The sequence below is a fragment of the Microcebus murinus genome, chromosome 5 (genome assembly GCF_040939455.1).
Source record: "Microcebus murinus isolate Inina chromosome 5, M.murinus_Inina_mat1.0, whole genome shotgun sequence".
Lineage (NCBI taxonomy): Eukaryota > Metazoa > Chordata > Mammalia > Primates > Cheirogaleidae > Microcebus > Microcebus murinus.
This window is the reverse complement of record NC_134108.1, coordinates 41,035,039-41,056,192: the sequence shown is the minus strand read 5'-3', so window position 1 is coordinate 41,056,192 and position 21,154 is coordinate 41,035,039. Positions and strand designations below refer to the sequence as shown.

The following is a 21,154-nucleotide window of genomic DNA, read 5'->3' as shown; positions in this document are numbered from 1 at the left end:
CAAGGCCTAAATCCCCAATGAAGAACCGTATATCCTCTCTGCTTGACTATCTATGAGAAAAAGTACTCACCATCATCCAACACCCATGCTGGACACTTGATTGTGAGGTACTGAGTCAAAATCTACCCCTCTCCCAGTGAAAGCCAATCTTCTGTAATTACAACTCCACTTCTATATGACAGTCTTCCAGCTATTGAAAGTTGGCTGTCATGTCCTTCCTGAGGGCTCTCCAGGACAAACACCTACAGTTCTTCATTGAGTATGGTTTCAAGTTCCCTCCCAATTCCAGTGATTGGCCATTGAAAACACGGAGGACCCTCAGAGGACAGCAGACCAAAATCAATGTGACTCCTATCATGGTGTCACCAGCACAGAGCAGAGGAATGATCACTTCCTTTCTTCTAGACACCAATAAGACCTGTAGTAGCATTCGAAAGAGTCACATCCTCTGTTTCATTTTATATGATTGCCTATTAAATCCACTAACATTTTTTAAGTTGCAGCAGTTAAGCTATGGTGTACTCAAGAGAGCCCTGGATTAGAAGTCAGTGGATCTGGATTCATGTTCCTGTTCTGCCACTTAACTCTTTAAGTGACCTTGGGCAAGTCAGGTTCTTCATCTATAAAACAATCAGCTGGACTAGCTGTTTGTTGTATAGCTCCAGCCCAGTTCTCTTTCCTGCTGTCATCTCCCATCTCTATGCCAGTCTCTATTCTCAAGGTGAGCAATTAAGCCTACATATTTCCTTACCAGTGATCTTGGGAAAATAAAGTTAGCTTTTCCTAATCAGTGCTTTAGTATCTTGTGCACAAGCTAATAAAAGTCATTCTTACCAGATTTGCAACTGTCTACTAAGTCATCTTCCAGGACAACCTTCATAGATCGTGGAATACTTCCAACAGACAGCCTTTGAACCTAGCAAGGAAAAGAAAACAGATTCTGAGTATGCTTAAATACATACTAAGTTTCCAGAAGCCTAGCAGTACTTGAAATTATTGTTTCTATTTCTCTGGTATTATTATACCATACAATTTAATTATGATGGAGATTTAAGGATCTTTTCTTGAAAACTGTGCCTACTATAAGAATTCACTAAAACTAGAGTAAAATAAAGGCACCAATATGGAAAATATCTCCATATATAATCTACCTTGTGGAGGGTCAAAGTAAACATATGCTCCAAACATAATAACAAAGTTATTATCTAGAAGAGGAACATATCTTTCCTGATCTCTAACCAAAAGACATGGGACAAATCACCCAGTCCCCATGATTATTCCTCAGTAACAGAGCCCTGGTTTTATTCCATGTGGACATGTGCCTAATGAAAAGACTGGCTCGCTTGAATGTAGATGTGGTTATATCATGAGGTTCTGGCCAAATAATCAAATGAGATATAAGCAAATATCTCGTAGGAGATTTCCAGGGAGACTACTTAAGTGGTAACTTTGTTAGATCGTAGGCACTTTTGTCCATCCCTCCTTTTTTTCTGTTTTCTAACTACAATATACATGAGATGAAGTTACAGCCACCATCCTGAACAACCATAAGAAGAGAAAAGCCATGTATTAATAATAGTGGAGGCCGGGCGCTGTGGCTCACGCCTGTAATCCTAGCTCTTGGGAGGCCGAGGCGGGCGGATTGCTCAAGGTCAGGAGTTCAAAACCAGCCTGAGCGAGACCCCGTCTCTACTATAAATAGAAAGAAATTAATTGGCCAACTGATATATATATATAAAAAAAATTAGCCGGGCATGGTGGCGCATGCCTGTAGTCCCAGCTACCCGGGAGGCTGAGGCAGAAGGATCACTCGAGCCCAGGAGTTTGAGGTTGCTGTGAGCTAGGCTGACGCCACGGCACTCACTCTAGCCCGGGCAACAAAGCGAGACTCTGTCTCAAAAAAAAAAAAAAAAAAAAAAAAAAAAAAAAAATAATAGTGGAATAGAAACACAAGAGTCTGAGTCCTTGACACTGACCTAGCCTTGGAATGCCTATCTCCTACTCATTTTAAGATGAGAGAAGAAACTTTTGCATTTAAGTTGCAAGTAAATGAAAACTATGCCACCATGTTGGCTAATTTTTCTAAATTGTAGTAGAGATAGTTTCTTGCTCTTGTTCAGGCTGGTCTCAAACTCCTGAGCTCCAGCAGTCCTCCCCACTCAGCCCCTAGAGTGCTAGAATTACAAGTGTGAGCCATGGCACCTGGCCTAGTCACCCTTTTAGATAGAGCATTGACAAGAAGGTTGTGGAGTGACTTAATAATTATGTTAAGATTAAATGAATATTTAGGCTCACTCTGTTTATGTATACCTCATTTGGCAGAGCAAATAAAATTGGGCCAAAAGCCCAAATCCTGTTCACTCCAATGTTTAACAACCACTTAAACATTAATTAACCCTTTGCACTTGCTTGCTCTTTTCTCTATTCCTTTATTCTACTCAGGATTTAATTTTTTAAATACCCCAGATTTTACAAAGCACAGCAGTAGAATAAAAAACTGGAGTTTCTTTCATACATACTTACTTATTTGGATTTTTTTATATTTCAAATTATTGATACATTCAAAGAGTAATTTTAATCTCTATAATTTTTGCTAACCATGTCGAGTCACACTCAACATCTGAGTGCAAAGGGTTAACTTCCTATACTTAGTTATGAGCATTAATTTTCTACTATCCCTCAGTTAAGAACAGCTAGGTTGGACTTCTTAAATATTCATTTAATCTTAACATAATTATTAAGTCACTCCACAACCTTCTTGTCAATGCTCTATCTAAAAGGGTGACTAGGCCAGGTGCCATGGCTCACACTTGTAATTCTAGCACTCTAGGGGCTGAGTGGGGAGGACTGCTGGAGCTCAGGAGTTTGAGACCAGCCTGAACAAGAGCAAGAAACTATCTCTACTACAATTTAGAAAAATTAGCCAACATGGTGGCACGTGCCTGTAGTCCCAGCTATGGGGGAGGCTGAGGCAGGAAGATCACTTGAGCCCAGGAGTTTGAGGTTGCAGTAAGCTATGATGACACCACTGCACTCTACCTGGGTGACAGAGAGAGATTCTGTACCAATCAATCAATCAAGAGATGACTAGTACATGGTTTCTAACGACTATATTCTGGCATATGTGGAACAGTTTCAAGTTTGCTCTTCTACAAAGTAATGACAACACAAGTCCATTTGTCTCCATTTTACATTCCCTAATCCTAGCATTTTTGTCCACAGCTGAAAAATACTTCTTTAAATTTGTTATTTCATTTATGTGATCCTTTACCTGCTCCTGAATTTTGATTTCCTGGTAATCTTTACACCTGGTTGGAGATGAAGACAAGCCTGAGAGGAAAGTGAATTTAGAGGAATTGCAGCTCTCCAAGCTGGGGCATGAGGATGGTCGGCAGAAGGTGTAATACTGCTCAAAGTCAGCCTTGACCACAAATACATGCTTGCATTTGTTACACATGTAATCCCGCTCAAACTCTAGGACCTTCACCAGACTTGTTCGAATCACTGTCCCAGTGACAGATAAAAAGTGTCCCACATCCTTGGTTCTAGGTATGTGCTCCCTCACCAGCTCAGGACAGACAGGCAAACCTAATGAAGAAAGAAAGAAACAAAAACAGCATCAACTTATACCTTGGGATTTGACTCCATAGAATACATTCTCATATTTCCTGGGAGAAAAATTATAATCGCAGATCAAATCAAGAAAATAGAAAAGAATCATTTCAAATAACAATTACCAATGGATTATTTCTAAAAGCACATAGCTAGATGCTATAATAACCAGGATTAAAAAAAAGATTGATTCTCACAAGACTATCTCAGTAGGATCTGAATCATACTAGATATAATTATAATCACATTTACCAAAGAATATACTACTGTTTGCCACACAGAAAATCAATTGAAAACTCTTTGAGTTCACCACAAAGCAAATTGATAAAGAGATGGTAGCATAATGTCCAAAGAGTTTCACAGTGCTAGAAATGTATTGGTTTTTTTGTAGTTAGATTCAGGATTTATTAAAACATCAACCTGACAATGTTTTTAAGTCTGGGCTTACCTAGAGGTTTACTCATAGCATCATTTTATCCTTTAAAAAACCTTGTGTTTGTCAATATTTTTAAAAAGGCAATAGAAAAGATGCAAAACACTAAAGAAAATTCTTATGCAAAATGACCTCTTTCTCAATTTGGCCAGGGTGCTAGCTGTGATGGTCAAAGGCTACCTCCTTATACGTTTATCAGGGTAGCATTTGCTGTGCTGGTTAATGTCCTATGGCCCACTGTCTCCTCTTCAGAATTTAGTGGCTCAAAAACCAGGTAAGAATACACACTGAAGGCTGATTTATCAGATTTTCCAGTTCATAAGAAATAACCATAATAAGTATTATCCTTAAGTTTCTATGGTCATAAGTTTTCTCCCTGTTGATACATCTACTCTGAAAGCCAAATAATAACAACAACAATCAGAAGGCAATTTAGGAAGCATGGGGGGAAAAAGCAAGTTAGAGTAACTGAATGTCTAAGGTGCCAGGCTATGTTAACCTGGTGTTACAGGTTACAAGTCTGCAGAAAGACTTAGGCTGACTTATCCATATTCTAATGGATATATTCTTTATTTATACTAATTCAAATTGCATCCCATTTTACCACTAAGTGAGTCATGATTTTGGTTCATATCCCAGGATGTAAAGAAAGAAGAAGCAACCAAGAGGGGGATCTATCTCTCCTGCTTACCTGGCCTTAAGTGGGATGTATATTATGGCAACATATATTAACACTGCTTGCAGATTCTTAGTTACCTTTCTTTTGCTCCTCACATGAATACTTTTTTAAAAAAATATGATATTCACATACCATAAAATTACCCCAAAAAGTGTATAATTCAGTGGTAATCAGTATATTTATAATATTGGACAACTATCAACACTATAGAATTCCAGAACATTTTCATGTATCCAGTAGCAGTCACTCTCCATTCTTTCCTACCCCTAGCTGATGGCAACCACTAATCTACTTCTAGTCTTCATTGACTTATCTATTCTGGACATTTCATATATAGATGCTCCTTGACTTACAATGGGATCACATGATAAATCCATTATCAACAGAAAATCTCCTAAGTTGAAAATGCATTTAATACACTTAACCTACATAGCTTAGCCTAGCCTACCTTAAACACGCTCAGAATACTTACAATAGCCTACAGTTGGTCAAAATCATCTAACACAAAGTCTATTTTGTATTAAAGTGTTGAATACCTCATATAATTTATTGAATCCTGTTGTGAAAGTGAAAAACAGAATGGTTTATGGGTACTTAAAGTATGGTTTCTACCAAATGTATATCACTTTTGCACAATCACAGAGTCGAAAAATTTTAAGTTGAGCCATGTAAGGCAGGGATGTCTGAATGGAATCATACAATACATGGCCTTTTGTATCTGGCTTCATTCATTTAGCATAATGTTTTCAAAATTCATCCCTGTTATAACACATACGGTACTTCATTCCTTTTTATGGCCAAATAATATTTCACTCTACAGACAGACCACATATTGTTTATCTGTTTATTCACTGATGGACATTTCAGTTGTCTTCACTTTTTGGTTATTACGAATAATGCTACTACTAACACTTGTGTGCCAGTTTTTGTTTTAACACCTCCTTTCAATTACCTCCCTCATCTTTCCTGGAATTGTTGGCAGATTCTATTTATACTATAAGAAGCAAACTGGGTTAATCATCACATTTCTCACTGAATATCTTTCTATATATGTACAATAGAGAGCACTTACTGAATGCAAACAGAGGAGAACAGAAAAAAAGATAATGAGTTAATAAAACATATTAATATAACAATAATTTCTTTGAATCTTTCAAACATTCATTCTCTCTTCCTTGGCCCTAAAGAAATATCACTTTACCTCTCATTTCTACTGCCCTCACCCCAGTTCTGCTTCAGATGCAAACTGATGCTCATTAAGACAAAGTAACTTGCCAAGTCTCCTGGCCTAGGGGTGTAGCTCTTTCTAACCAGGTATCCTATAAATTCTTTTCTTTTCACCATCCCACACTATGTCTTCCACAAAATGGTTTCTGTGCAATGAAATAATGAAAAACTGTTATACTGCAGTGTCATTTTTTCCTAAAATTCTTAAGAGTTCTACAGAATTCTTAATTCAACTCTATCTCCTCTGTTAAAAAAAAAACCACAAAAACACCTCACTTTTAAAACAGAAGGTGAGCGTCAAGAAGTCCTGGAGGCAGGAATTCAAGGACACAGCTCTACCACCACAAGTTGCTGACTGCTCCCCTATAGTTTCTTAAAAACTCAGATGCTTAATCTGTCATGTATTCAGTGAAAATTTACTGAGTGCCTGGTAGGTGGAAAGCACAATGCTAATCTTGAATAAAAATAATTTCTTAAAATAGTTTTGAAGATCCCTGGGCAGAATCTACCACTTTTTTAATCCTTTGTATTACCAATGTTTTTATTGTTAGTAGTCACAAAAGCTCAAAAAGCTGTTTTGGATTACAATTTTATACACACACATAGAAATACATAAACACACAAGTGTACTGTTGTCTCTATATATTCTCCCTAGTCTCAGTTGCATGGCTAATATCCAAGCCCAGAGAACACTATCATTATTCAGCTCTCAAAGTGCTGACCATCAACTACACAACAGCTATACATTTTAAGTATAGATATCAATTATTTCTTAGTGTTCTGAATCCAACATGTGTTATATTTTCTCAAAATCTTCCTTGAAAATAACATAGCAGTAAAACCTTTAAGTGATTTACCTGATATCCTGGCATGAAGATTCTGCTTCATGGAAACATCTTCAGGCTGAGAAAGGGACTGGAGAATTGTCAAGGCTGACCTTCGCAGTGCACTATCAAAAATAGTAAGTACTTCATTGGGGAACACATTGAAGTATTCCCCAATTTCCATGTTGGTCTCAAAAAGGGTCATAGCATTAACCACAACTGGGTAATGAGCATCCTCATCTCTTTCCTTCAAGATTAGAAGAATATCATTCTTATGGTATTCTGAAACATACGACTCAAATACTTGACCAACCAGTGCGACTTGATCGTTGTTCATCTTGAATCTAGGTTACTAGAGAAAAAGAAAGCATCGGATTATGCTTTTGATATTCAAGATTTACATACATTTAACAAAAAAGATTGATATAAATCATCCTGGCTTTTCATCACATTATAATAACAAAATAATAGCTGAATTCACATCTTAATTAGATACAAATTACCTGTTACTGTCATTTAGTACATGTACTTTAAAAATTAGTGAAGTTAAATCTAAGAATTATGTTGGTACTGATTATCAAAATCCACAACAGTTCAAAGCATCTCCCATGTCTTTTACCAAAACTTCCTCCTCATTAATCCTGTATTAGTGTACAGCATGCACTGAATAAAGGTTCTATCAACATAGCATATACAATGGTAGTCCCATAAAATTATGATACTGTATTCTTACTATAACTTTTCTATGTTTAGATACATTTAGATACACAAACACTTACCACTGTTTTACGGTTGCCTACAGTATTCAGTACTCTAACATGCTGTACCGGTTTGTAGTTTAGAAGCCATAGGCTACACCATATAGCCTAGGTGTGTAGTAGGCTATACCATCTAGGTTTGTACACTCTTTGATGTTTGTACAACAATGAAATTGCCTAACGACACATTTCTCAGAACACATCCCCATTGTTAAGTGATGCATGATGGTATCATAATTTATATAACATACATAAGAGGCCCTGCCTTTGACTACCTTTCATACACACACATTTGCTCTCAAGTATAAAATCTTAAACATCAGTCTTCTAGCTGAAGTGGAGTTCTTTGTGAGGGTCCTGGGTCTAGGTTTTGTTCATATAAAGAGCATATTGTTCTTGTTCTCTCTCTGTTTTGTTACACACACTCATATGTATTCTGCTAGGTATTAATAAATGGAACACATACTAATCAAATTGATAGCCAGTTTTAACTTGAATAATTAACAGATTAGCTTTAGAAATTCACATTTGGGGGTGAATACTTTCTCCTCTTATCCTGGGAAAATTACTGGCTGCAATAAAAACAGCTGTCAAGAATGTAAAGAAAATAAACAGTGGAAACGAAAGGAACACTGAGTCTTCGAATGATAAATAATTAGGACTGAAAATAAATATAACGTATACCATTACTCTCTTATTCCTCTGGCAATCTTTTTGTTTTTAAATGTGTATCTACAGATTAAAAGGGCCTACCCCTATTGTATTTTCATGCACACAGTCAGATAACAAATTACATATGTATAAACCCAATTCGATGTCCATTTCCAAATATCTACCATGTACAAGGCACTATGCTGGCAAATGAAAAGCTTAGTAAAAGGTGCTCTATATCCTCAGAGATTCCAGGGACATATCAAATGAAATAGTGCTCTTACCAGTACTAAAAATGCAATATGAATAAGAACACAAAGGAAAGAGGAATTAAATTTAAATAAGATGACAATCCCAGCGGTGGCACTGGGCAGTTACAAATAAATAAGCTGTCCAAATAAGAAACTCACATTTGGTTTGGAAAGACAGCATTGGAGAATAGGTGTAATTTAATTTCATTTACCCATCATTTATTGTACCAGGCTCATTAAATATGAATATTAAAGAAGACTTATAAAATTTACAGATTAGCACCCTAAAAATGTGTTATACATGCCATTTATTAGCAATATTTTGCCTTCTCTGAGAACCTACTATTCTGGAAGGTGTGAAAGGTTAAGAGGGGGGGTGCTACAGTTAGAGTTAGGCCAAGAATCCTGACAACTATAGAACGCCAGTGTGAGATTAAGAGATGAGTAAGTGTATATCTAAGAGAATGAGTGAAAATAAATTATGGCCATCACTCCAATAAGTAGTTCGTTTTTGGTTAGATAATATAAATTCAGCCAAGTGTAAAGCAGAAAAAGCACCCGGGAAGGAACTAACCATACACTATTTCCACGATGTGGCCTCTGCCAAAAACAAATAATCTGGACTCCCAAGAATGACTACAAGAGAATCACTGAGATTCTATGAACGCATATTAAATTTAGAGCCACAAATGTAGCAATTTGAAAAACAGCTCCACATAAGAGCAGGAAATGGGTAGTCGGAGAATCCAAGTATCCAACTAAAGTCGGATTAAATTTTGCCTCGTTATACAAGCAATTTATAGGGTTATATGCAGTATCTTTTATGAAAATAGCGTTCTCTTTCAACATCTGCACAAAACTGACTAATCAACTGTTTTCTAAGCAGTCTGCTAACCCTGTAAACATTCCCATCCAGACAGACTGGAGGCACTTACTGTTTTGAAAAAGGTCCTTCCACAACTTTCAATTTCCCTTCCCTTTTTCTTACTGCATATTTGAAGTCAAAATTATTTTGCATTACTCTGTCCTCTGACCAAATTGAAGCGCCAAAAAGATGATGGGAAGGTGCCTACCAACATCTGCGCCGGCGCCGCGCAGCCCGCCCCTGGGAACCGCCGCGGGCCCGCCCGCCGGGAACCACGCCCCTCCGCGGGGGCCCCGCCCGCCGGGAACCACGCCCCTCCGCGGGGGGCCCCGCCCGCCCGCCGGGAACCACGCCCCTCCGCGGGGGCCGAGCGCCTCGCCCGGGCCGGCCCCGCCCGCCGCCCCTCTCCCGGGAGCGCGCCGTCTCCGCACCTCCTCCCGGCCGCTCGGCTGCTGCACGGGCGCTCAGGAAACGTGGACTCGACTCGCTTTCGGAGGGCGCTTTCCAAACTTTCTTTCTCGTTCAGAGGGTCTCCGCACGTAGCCCCTGCTCTACGCCACCTCGGCAGGTCTCTGACACCTCCCGGGCTCTGCTCCCGGCAGCTCCCTCGCCTGACCGGTCCCGGAGTTGAACAGTTGTTGAACTAACCAGTCGTGGGCGAGACGTGGGACGAAGTGCAGGAGAAACAAGTACCCGTGAGACGAGGCGGTGGCCGTCACTTACTGGCTGACACGCAGTGTCAGAAGTCCTCGAGGACGCGCTGCTCTTAAGGCCGAGGGCCCCGGACAGCTCCGGCCCGGCGGCAGGTCCTCATCGCGGCCCCGCGCGCCGGGAGCCGCTGGGGGCGGGGCGTGCGCGCGCGCGTGCCGATCGAGCGCCGCCGGCCGCGGGGACGCGCAGGCTCCGTTGGGCCGGTCTGGAGCAGTGGGCTCAGGCCAGCAGGCGCTCTCGGCGGACACCGGGCCGCGCACCGCCTCAACTTCCCGGCCTAGGCTGCTCTTCCGGGTGGAGACGCGAGCGGGCGCGCGCCCCGCCAGCGGGGACTGCGAGGCGGCGGGGCGGGTTGGGGAGGATCGAGGAGGGCCCGGGGCGTGGCGGAGGGGAGGGGCGTGGCGGAGAGGAGGGGAGGGGAGGGGAGGGGAGGGGCGTGGCGGAGGGGCGTGGCTGGGGGCAAGCTTTGGACCCTGGGCTGGGTGGCGGAGGGGGCGGTGGGCTGCCTCACACGGATTGTATGGATTGTTTTTGGCCTAAGCAATGTGCCTAACGCAAAGTCACAGAGTCTCGCGTTATGTTTTCTGATAAAGGTTTTAGAATTTTAGGTCTTAGATTTAGGTCTGTGATCCAATTAGAGCTAATTTTTATAGGTGGTCTAGGGTGTGGGTCTTAGGTCACTCTTTTTGCATATGAATGTCTCAGATCATTTGTTCAAAGAACTTTCCTTTTCTCGCTGAACAGCCTTTGCTCCTGTCAAAAATCAGCTGTCCTTAAAAAAATCAGTTGTGGGTCTATTCTTAGGCTTTCTATTTTGTTCCAGTGACCTGTCTTTACGAAAAGACCACAATGTCTTGATTTCTGTGGATTTATAACGAGTCCTTGAAATCTGTTTGGCCTCCAATTTTGTTCTTTTTCAAAGTTGTTTTGGCTCTTCTAGGTCCCTCGTGTATTCACATGAATAGTAAAATCAGCTTATGACTTTCTATTTAAAAAGCTGGGTTTATGATTGGAGTTAACACTGAAGCTATAGATCCACAGGAGAATAATTTACATGTTAATAATATTGTGTTACTGGCCGGGCGCGGTGGCTCACGCCTGTAATCCTAGCACTCTGGGAGGCCGAGGCTGGCGGATTGCTCCAGGTCAGGAGTTCGATACCAGCCTGAGCAAGAGTGAGACCCTGTCTCTACTAAAAATAGAAAGAAATTAATTGGCCAACTAATATATATAGAAAAAATTAGCCGGGCATGGTGGCGCATGCCTGTTGTCCCAGCTACTCGGGAGGCTGAGGCAGGAGGATTGCTTGAGCCCAGGAGTTTGAGGTTGCTGTGGGCTAGGCTGGCGCCACGGCACTCACTCTAGCCTGGGCAACAAAGCAAGACTCTGTCTCAAAAAAAAAAAAAAAAAAATTGTGTTATAACCTTTGAACAAAGTAAGCCTTTCCATTTATTTAGGTGTTATTTCTCTCAATAAATGTTTTGATTTTTTTATTACGTCTATCCCTAAATCAGATTTATTCCTAAATCTAGGGATTATACTTTTTGATGTTATGCAAATGGTTTTAAAATTTTAAGTTGCCAATTGTTCTTTGATAGTATATAGGAATACAATTGGATTTTTTAAACATTGATCTTGTATCTGCAATCTTGTAAAAATCACTTTTAAGTTATAGCTTTTTTGTAGATTTCACCAGATTTTTCCATATAGCAGGATTTGTTATCTGTGAATAAAGGCAGTTTTCTGTTCCCTTCTGGATGCCTTTTCTTTCTCTTGCCTTTTTGCACTAGCTAGAAGGTCCAGTGCAATGTTGAGTGAAAGTGTTGAGACCAGACATCCTTTGTTTCTGGTATAAGAGGGAAAGCATTCAATCTTTCACTTTTAAATATGGATGTTAGGGTTTTTTGTAGATGCCCTGGTAGCCTACCTACTCCGCAGCCCCACTCCTGCCTCATATTCCCTCTTCCCTCCCTTTTCTGCATTGTACTTACCACCACTACCATCTGACAACACAAATCTGTGCTTTTACTTATTTTTATCTATCATACACGTAATTTATGAATGGATATATAACTATATGGAGATGTATCTTCATCTATATATCCATATCCTGCCCCAACAATGTAAGTTCCACAGGGCAGGCATTTGTTTTTTTCACTGGCATTCCTAGTCTAAAACAGTACATGGTATGTTTTTTCACTGGCATTCCTAGTCTAAAACAGTACATAGTAGGTATGCAATAAATGTAGAAAATGTTATCTTCCCACCATTTTAATTTTCTAATTTCTCCCTTTAACTTACTTTTATAATTTTTATTGTGAGAATAGTTCATGAGGTTAAAAAAGAACTCAAACCATGCTTCCTAATGGATTTCACTCCCCTCCTCAGAAAAGAACTGGCCTTTTAAAACTCAAGTGTTAGGAGAACCGTTACTGAATTCACAGATTCATTCTGTATAGACTTGGCTTCCCAAGAAGGGTATTTAATATACTTTAATGCTTACATACTTCTTTCTAGAGGGTCCACTTATTTTTATTTGTCAAATAAAATAAATATTTATTTCTGAAGATCTCGGTGCCAAGATAAGCAAGGGTGTTGCTAAATCCTTCATGAAGACTAGGAATTGGAAGAATTCTTTCCCATGGGCCACTCGATGAATCAAAGAGAAAATTTCAGGCTCTAATGTTTCATATCCTAACATTTGGAAGAGAAAGTTATGGAATAAATCTTAGAGAAACTTTTATTTGTACTCCAAAGCAACAGTCTTCAACCCCAAGGAGTGTGCAAGATGCTTTGTAAGGCAGAGGAAATTATTAGAACTTCTATTTATATTTATTTTCTAATCTAAAAATAAAGCATTTAAGGATTTATTGTAAAAATCGACACTGGCTTTTTATTATGTCTATATCAGACAGGCAGATGCTCATCAGGTCTCCCGAGGAGTGGGAGGTCTGCAGTTGGAGGGCTGGACAGTAACACTAGTCAATTTCTTTGTTTTCTACTGTGAATATTTTGCAGTTTGCATATACTCCATCAACTCACTCTACAGTGTATCTGAGGCACAAGCCTAAAATAACCTCAGAGATAAGAAGGGTAAATATATACCTTGGCAATACTAAAGATAGAACCTGTAAATTGGTCTATACATGATATTCTGGCATCTGAGGTAATCTCAAGTCATGTTTTCCATCTCTGACTATACCTTTTAGTATTTTCTATTCAGATACTCAGACTTAAAGAAATGCTGAGGTACCAAATAGCAGAACATTCATACAGAAAATGGCATGAAGAAAAAAGCAAAAAGAATAAATCTTAGAAGTTTCACCTTAAATAATTTATAAATATAGCAATTTATAATATAATTTACATATTGTGTTTATTCAGATACCAATGCAGAGTCACTGGAATAGTACTCCACTACTTAGTCCTTTTGTTTTTATTGTGGTAAAATATACATTACATAAAATTTACCATTTTAAACATTTTAAAGTATACAATTCAGTGGCATTAAATTCATTCACAATGTTACAACATCAATACTATACATCTCCAGAACTTTTTATCATTCCAGATAGAAACTGTGTATCCATTAAACCAACAACTCCCCTATACCTCCTTCCCCAACCCCTACTAATGTCCATTCTACTTTGTCTTTATGAATTTGCCCATTCTAGGCACCATAAATAAGTGGAATCATATATTTATCCTTTTGTCAGTCTTATTTCACTTAGCATAATGTTTTCAAGGCTCATCTATGTTGTAGCATATATCAGAATTTCATTCCTTTTTAAGGCTGAATAATATTCCATTGTGTGTCTACACTACGTTCTGTTTTGCCATTCATATGTTGACTGACACTTGTGTTGTTTCCACCTTTGGGCTATTGTGAATAATAATGCTAGCACCATTGGTGTACAGGTATCTGTTCGAGTCTCTGCTTTCAATTCTGCTTTTGGGTATACACCTAGCAGCAGACTTGCCGGATCATATGGTAATACTGTATTAAGCTCTGATGAACTGCCAAATTATTTTCCACAGTAACTTTACCATTTAACATCCCCACAAGGGCTCCGATTTCTCCACATCCTTGGCAACACTTGTTTTGGTTTTTTGTTGTTGTTTAGTTTTTTATAAAAGCCATCCTAATAGGTAGAAAGTGGTATCTTGTCTCATTGTAGTTTTGACTTACATTTCCATAATAACTAGTGATGCTGATCATGTTTTTATGAGCTTATCAGCCATTTGTATATCTTCTTTGGAGAAATGTCTGTTCAAGTCCTTTGCCCATTTTTAACTTGTTTTTCTTCTTGTTGCTGAGTTTTAGGAATCTTTATATATTCTGGATATTAATCCCTTATCAAATATATGCTTTGTAAATATCTTTACCCATTTTGTAGGCTGTCTTTTCACTCTGTTGATAGTGTCCTTTGATGCACACAAGTTTTAAATTTTTATAAACTCCAATTTTTTTGTTTGTTGCCTGTGCCTTTGGTGTCACATCCAATAAATCATTGCCAGATTCAATGTCGTGTAGGTTTTACCCCTTATTTACTACTAAGAGTTTTATAGTTAGAGCTCTTATGTTCAGGTCTTTGATCCATTTTGAATTAATTTTTGTATATAGTATAAGGTAAGGGTCCAACTTCATTTTTTTGCATGGAGATATTCAGTTTTCCCAGCACTATTTGTTGAAAAGACTGTCCTTTCCCAATTGAGTAATGTCCCCCTTGCCAAAATTAATTTGGTTATTTCCGGGCTATCTATTTTATTTTGAACAGATTTTGATTGCCAATAAAAGCAAATTAAAAGTATATTGTTAAAATTAAATATAGGCTGGGTGCAGTGGCTCATGTCTGTAATCTTAGCACTTTGAGAGGCCAAGGCTTGAGCCCAAGAGTTCGAGACCAGCTTGAGCAACATAGCAAGACTCTGTCTAAACAAAAAACATTAAGAAATTAGCCAAGTATCGTGGCACATGCCTGCAGTCTCAGCTACTTGGGAGGCTAAGGCAGGAGAATTGTTTGAACCTAGGAGTTTGAGGTTGCAGTGCGTTATGATGATGCCACTGCAACTCTAGCCTGGGCAACAGATAATAAATACCCATTTTTATCATCATTTCTCTGCAAGCACTCTTGCTCCTCTGACATCGTCCTTCTGTGGTACTTATCTAACAATATCCTAATCCTGGTTATGTCCAACTATCCAGTCTGACAAACTTGCATCTTAGTAGCTGAAGATGGCCCCAAACCACAATCATGCTGATGGGTTTCAATATATATTCTCTGACCTCAATTACTGCTTGACAGTCCCTTGACATTTCTCTAATACATTTGCTCTTCTACTTTCCAAGACAGCTATTTTTTCACTTATAGTAATTTAATTTATACCCTTCTCAAGACTTCATGAGCTATCTCTTTTTATCCTTTAGGAAGGTAAGGTAGAGGGTATCATTTTATCATTAATATATAGCCCAGGAGACTCAGTCATGGAGGTTAAGGTACTTTGTTGGTGGCAGAGCCAGTGCTAGGAAGCCTTGGAAGAAGGAACTTCCTATCACTGGAGGGATTAAAGTTCAGCCAGGCATGTTATAAAGGAGATTAAGGCATTCTATGGGAGATTGGAAAAAAGCATTCAGGATAGGCTTTTAAGGCCTCTTCTAACCCTAAGATTCCAGCTTGCTTTTTATATCAAAAAAATGTTTTGCTAAAACTTTGTTTTCTTCACAATGTTAACTGTATATGACTTCTTTGGCCACCCCTTTAATATTATTACATATAATCCAGTGACAATTGAAGGTTGTTATAAAATTTTTGCTTCTCTCTTCTTCCCCGTTCTTTTTTTTTTTTGAGACAGAGTCTCACTCTGTAGCCTGGGCTAGAGTGCCGTGGCGTCAGCCTAGCTCACAGCAACCTCCAACTCCTGGGCTCAAGAGATCCTCCTGCCTCAGCCTCCTGAGTAGCTGGGACTACAGGCATGTGCCACCATGCCCGGCTAATTTTTTCTATATTTTTATTTGTCTGGCTAATTTCTTTTTGTTTTTTAGTAGAGACAGGGTCTCGCTCTTGCTCAGGCTGGTCTTGAACTCCTGAGCTCAAACGATTCTCCCACCTTGGCCTACCAAAGTGCTAGGATTACAGGCGTGGGCCGCCACACCTGGCCCCTCCTGTTCTTTTAATCTTTCTCTTTCCCCTCCAGTATAAAAGCATGATAAAGTCTCCTAAAAGCACAAACAAAACCCGTCTTGATCCTGCACTCCAGTTTATCATCTCAATTTCTTTCCCTTTCCCTGTATAGCTAAATTTCTTCAAAGATGGGTTTTTTACTCACATGTCAATTTCTTCAAATTCCATTTACTTCTTTCTGGAATCTGGCTTTTGCTGCCACCATTACCCTGAGTCTGCTCTTGCTAAGACCATCCTCTATTTGGCGAAGTAAATGGACACTTCATTTTTTTCCCTTTTCTGATACTTGTAGCTCTTGACATGTTGGCTGCTCTCTTTGAAACTTTCTTCTTCTGGAACACCATGCTTTTAACACCAATCTATAACTCCCACTTCTAATTTTCATTGAAGACCTGCCTGCCCCTTAAATGTTGGTATCTCCCAAAGTTCTCTCCAAAACCTCATTCCTTGTTGTTGTGCTCCATACCTCTGGCTTTATCTTTGGTGCCATGCTTCCAAAGTATCTCTAGCTCAGATTTTTTTCTGAGTTGTATTTAGCTGCCTATTAATTGTTCTAGAGAAACTTTAATTTCAACATATCTAAAATTAAAATTCTTCTTTTGCCCATGCTTCATTATCTTTCAGTCCTGTGTATATTTGTCACCAACTCCCATTAATTCTGTATCTTCACTCTCTATCCCCTTATCTCCATTCCCATTAAAAATGTAAACCTTGAAGTGTCTGGGCTGGGTGGGTGTGGTAGCTCATGTGTGTAATCCCAGTGTTTTGGGAGTCTGAGGCAGGAGGGTCATTTGAAGCCAAGAGTTGGAGACCAGCGTGGGCAACATAGTGAGACCCTGTCTCTACAAAAAAATTAAAAAATTAGCTGAGTGTGGTGGTGCACACCTGTAATCCTAGCTACTCGGGAGACTGAGGCAGGAGGATTGCTTGAGCCCAGGAGTTCAAGGCTGCAATCAGCTATCATCATGCCTTTGTACTCCAGCCTGGGTAACAGAGCTAGACTCTGTCTTAAAAAAAAAAAAAAAAGAAGTGTCTGATACATGGTAACTGCTCAAGAAATGGCTGTTCTCCTATTATGCCCACATACATCCTACACATTGGTCCAACAAAATTGCACAGAGTTCTCTGGACACCGCTGGCTTGCTCTTTCTTAACTTTTGTTTCACCTTGTGCCTGGAATAGGCTCTGCCCTGGTCTATCTGGTAATTCCTATTTGTATTTCAGTATTATATTTGGATACTCCTACTATGTCAAGCTTCCCCTGCCACCACTTTCAGCTAATTACTTCCTTTTCTCTACTTCTATTGTATCCTCCGTAATTCTCTTTTGTAGTTCTTCTGATAGTGCTTTAAGAAACTCGTGGTTCTGGACTATTTCACCAAGTATACAGTTAGCTCCTTGAGGACAGGTGCTCACCATCTTTGTGGGCCTATATCTAGCATAGTCACTTGCACATGTACTAATCCAAATAGTTGGTTAGTAAATATCCAGATTGAGATATGTATAAACTAAGGCAAGAATATGTGCTTGTAACAAGAATTACTTTTGGATAAGCATTCACTAATCATTTTTCCTAGATCAAGTTCCTAGATCCTAGCTCAAGTTCAATCCTGTGCTAGTTTCAGCAGCACGTATACTAAAATTAGAAAGTTCAATCACTTGAAGGAAAAAAAAAACAAAAAACAAATGTAAAACAAGTATTTGGTAGAAAATTTTTTTTCAGGATAATAACCTGCCAGAGAACATGCTACCAACTGTGTATATGCATGCAATGATTTATTCCTTGAGGATTTATAAAGATTAAATGAGATAATCCTTACATTGCTCCTTAGTAGTGCCTAATACATAATTATTTTAAAAGTTTGTCTTTAATATAATTATAATAATTCATATATGATGAACTAAAATCCTAACTCCCCCTCCCTCACCAAGTGGAGAGAACCCTTCTTGGCCAAGGGGAACACAGAAAAGCCTTAAAACTTAGTTCCTGCCCATGATTGGGACACCTCAGATAATAAGATACTAAATTATTAACAGGACCTAATGCTGTGCAGAGAAAAGGTTAAATCACCTGCAGGCCATCAATTGGTTTAACAGATCACTTGAGTTGGTATATTGTGGCTTGTCTCTGATTAACAGAATTCCTTATCTTACTGCCTTACTTTATAAGCTTTTAGACAAAACTTCATTTCTTTAACCTATTACAAATCAAAGACTCTTTGAACCCACCTATAACCTATAACCCTTTGCTTCCAGCAGTCCCATCTTTTTGGGCCAAACTGATGTATTGATTTTTGATTTTATCTGCAATTCTAGTCTTTCTAAAATGTATGAAACCAAACTATAACCCAACCACCTCAAGACCACTTGCTCAAGACTTCTTGGGCATAGCTCTCTAGGCTGTGGTCACACATATTTGGTTCAAAATAAACCCCTTTTAAGTTATTTTACAGAGTTTGGGTTTTGCCCTTAAAACACAGATCATGTATTATCTTTGCATTTATCTAGTTCACCAGATTCTTCTAATATCTACATTACTTGATCAACTAAACTTGGTGCTCTTAGTAGAAATGGATGCACTTCTTCTGGCCATTGAATACAATATAGTCGCTGGCCAAGATTGACTAAAGCTGAAAGAAAGAAAAGGTCTCATTAACATGTGACAGTGGTCAGTTGAGTTCATGTTTATGTATCAATACTAAATTGCCTACTTAGAAAACCAACAAACTGGCTTTTAAGACAAATTAAAATAGAATTGACTATTCAGTCCTTACCCAGTAACTTTGGGCCATAAAGTATAATATTAATCATTGATACTAACTGTACTAAAAGTTCTAGATTTTAATTATCAGAGTAAAAAAACCCTTATAAGTCAACAATATTTTATATACTTGAAAATCCACAATTTACACATGTGCTTTCATTCTAGCCTTGTAAATTTAGAGGAAAATTTGTTAAAATTATACATTGTAATGGAACAAGTTAATAGTTTGTTTCCCTATCCTGATTTTGTTATGATTATTGAAGTCAAATAATTTGATATGATTATTAAATAGGCAGTAAGATTTCTTTGTTGGCAAGTCTTACCTGTAATTAAAAAGTATTCAAAAATTAAAGCAAACTTATTAGAAAAAAATGAAAAACATTATTGTTTATTCTAACAAAATTTATTATGCAGTAATTACAAAGATTAAAGACTCTTCCATCTTAAATAAAAATAATTATAATTACACACATAATATAGTACCTTATAGAGTGATTCCAATAAATATCACAGGAAATACAGTGCATTTTTAAATTAGAGAGACAAATACTTTATCATTCACAGTGTTTGACATAGGAAAGCCTGTTCACATAATGAGTTTATAAAGTCATGCTCTTAGTAACAGTCCACACAGAGCTGTGCCAACACAATTCTTTCAGAATGTGAAGTACCGGGCAAACCACTCCTGGCGCTGGGGATCTGGAGAAGCCACCGGGGAAGCTTCACTCTGAGGAGGACTGAATTCATAAAAAGAGAGACATGTAACCCAGCATTAAGTGGTTTTGCAAAATTAAGGGAAAAGCACATAATACATCATCGTAGATTACCACAACTGGTTTCCCCGTGTTTTAAAGATTTGCTACCGCTCTGCACTAGGATCGGTTCTCCACTCCATGAAAGCATGAAGAGTGCATCAGCAGCTCAGATGAGGTCAGCTAAGCAAGAGCCACGTCACAATTTACAAAAACAAAAATTAAACAATTCTGAAAAATAATGTCACCTTCTTTGAATAAAAAAAAATTTCAGTAGGAAATAAGAGAATAAGATAATATTCCTCTTTCAGCACCTTTTTCCCTTTTCATTAAAACTTCAGAATCTGACACAGACATTTGATTCTTACAGATGTGTCCTTAAATATAACTAAATGAAGTAACTAAATCGAGGTACAGTATTTTTAACTATGCGCCTATTTATATTAAACTATCATTTTCATAATCACAATTCCATTATCAAATACTCCAGGAAAAGGAGTACATTAAAAATCCAATTCCCCCTCTATCTTCACAGTTATATAGTTCATACTTATCTTAATTCTAACTAAAGATTCTTTGGGCTACTTGAGAAAACAAAAGAATCCCTACCGTCTTTTGGGGAAAATTACAAGGCACGCAACAATGTGTAATGGAAACTCCAGTAGTCATGTTCCTTGAGCTCATGCACATGCATCTTATTGATACCTGAACACACTCATGCACAAGGGAAAATAAGCAACACAAAATATTTAGCAGGAGACACATTCAGAGGTGTATCTGACTGTTTTTCATTCTTGCTACTTTTTTATTATTTAAAGTAGTCATTAATTATGTCATTAATCACCTAGCCCCCCCCAAAGAGTCTGCTTCTATTACTTGTGACACTGCTAACAGTTAATGAGAAGAAGAAAAAAAATAAACTTAAAGCGGCAAAATTCTAATAGTAAGGTGAACATAAAACAACAGTACTTTCTAACTTTAATGGTTGAACAATGTATTTCATTCAAAATTTACTTGTTAATACATTTAATCAAGAACTCTGGGCCGGGCGTGGTGGCTCATGCCTGTAATCCTAGCACTCTGGGAGGCCGAGGCGGGCAGATTGCTCGAGGTCAGGAGTTCGAAACCAGCCTGAGCAAGAGCGAGACCCGTCTCTACTATAAATAGAAAGAAATTAATTGGCCAACTAATATATACAGAAAACATTAGCCAGGTATGGTGGCACATGCCTGTAGTCCCAGCTACCCGGGAGACTGAGGCAGTAGGATTGCTTGAGCCCAGAATTTTGAGGTTGCTGTGAGCTAGGCTGATGCCACAGCACTCACTCTAGCCTGGGCAACAAAGTGAGACTGTCTCAAAAAAAAAAAAAAAAAAAAAAAAAAAAGAACTCTGAGATAACTTAAAATTGGAATGTCAATTTAAAAAATTATTTTTTCTAAATTTAT

The 21,154-nt window shown here is 38.5% G+C and overlaps 2 protein-coding genes across 5 annotated transcripts in view; both read right to left on the bottom strand.

Annotated features, from left to right (window-relative positions):
• The window catches only part of LOC105857021 (DNA helicase MCM9), a 70,451-nt gene extending 60,124 nt beyond the window's left edge, over positions 1–10,327 (bottom strand). Inside the window, exons 1-4 of the mRNA XM_012739120.2 lie at positions 9,732–10,327; positions 6,809–7,127; positions 3,272–3,588; positions 835–916 (exon numbers count right to left, since the gene is read on the bottom strand). Of these exons, the coding sequence (XP_012594574.1) occupies positions 835–916; positions 3,272–3,588; positions 6,809–7,112 (703 nt within the window). The 5' untranslated portion in view covers positions 7,113–7,127; positions 9,732–10,327. The remainder of the gene's footprint in view (positions 1–834; positions 917–3,271; positions 3,589–6,808; positions 7,128–9,731) is intronic.
• A 3,086-nt stretch (positions 10,328–13,413) lies between these two features.
• The window catches only part of FAM184A (family with sequence similarity 184 member A), a 149,059-nt gene continuing 141,318 nt past the window's right edge, over positions 13,414–21,154 (bottom strand). Inside the window, exon 18 of one of the 4 annotated variants that reach the window (XM_076003024.1) lies at positions 13,414–19,694. In XM_076003024.1, the coding sequence (XP_075859139.1) occupies positions 19,613–19,694 (82 nt within the window). In that variant the 3' untranslated portion in view covers positions 13,414–19,612. The remainder of the gene's footprint in view (positions 19,695–21,154) is intronic. The other 3 variants (XM_076003027.1, XM_076003026.1, XM_076003025.1) reach the window with 3 other exon arrangements.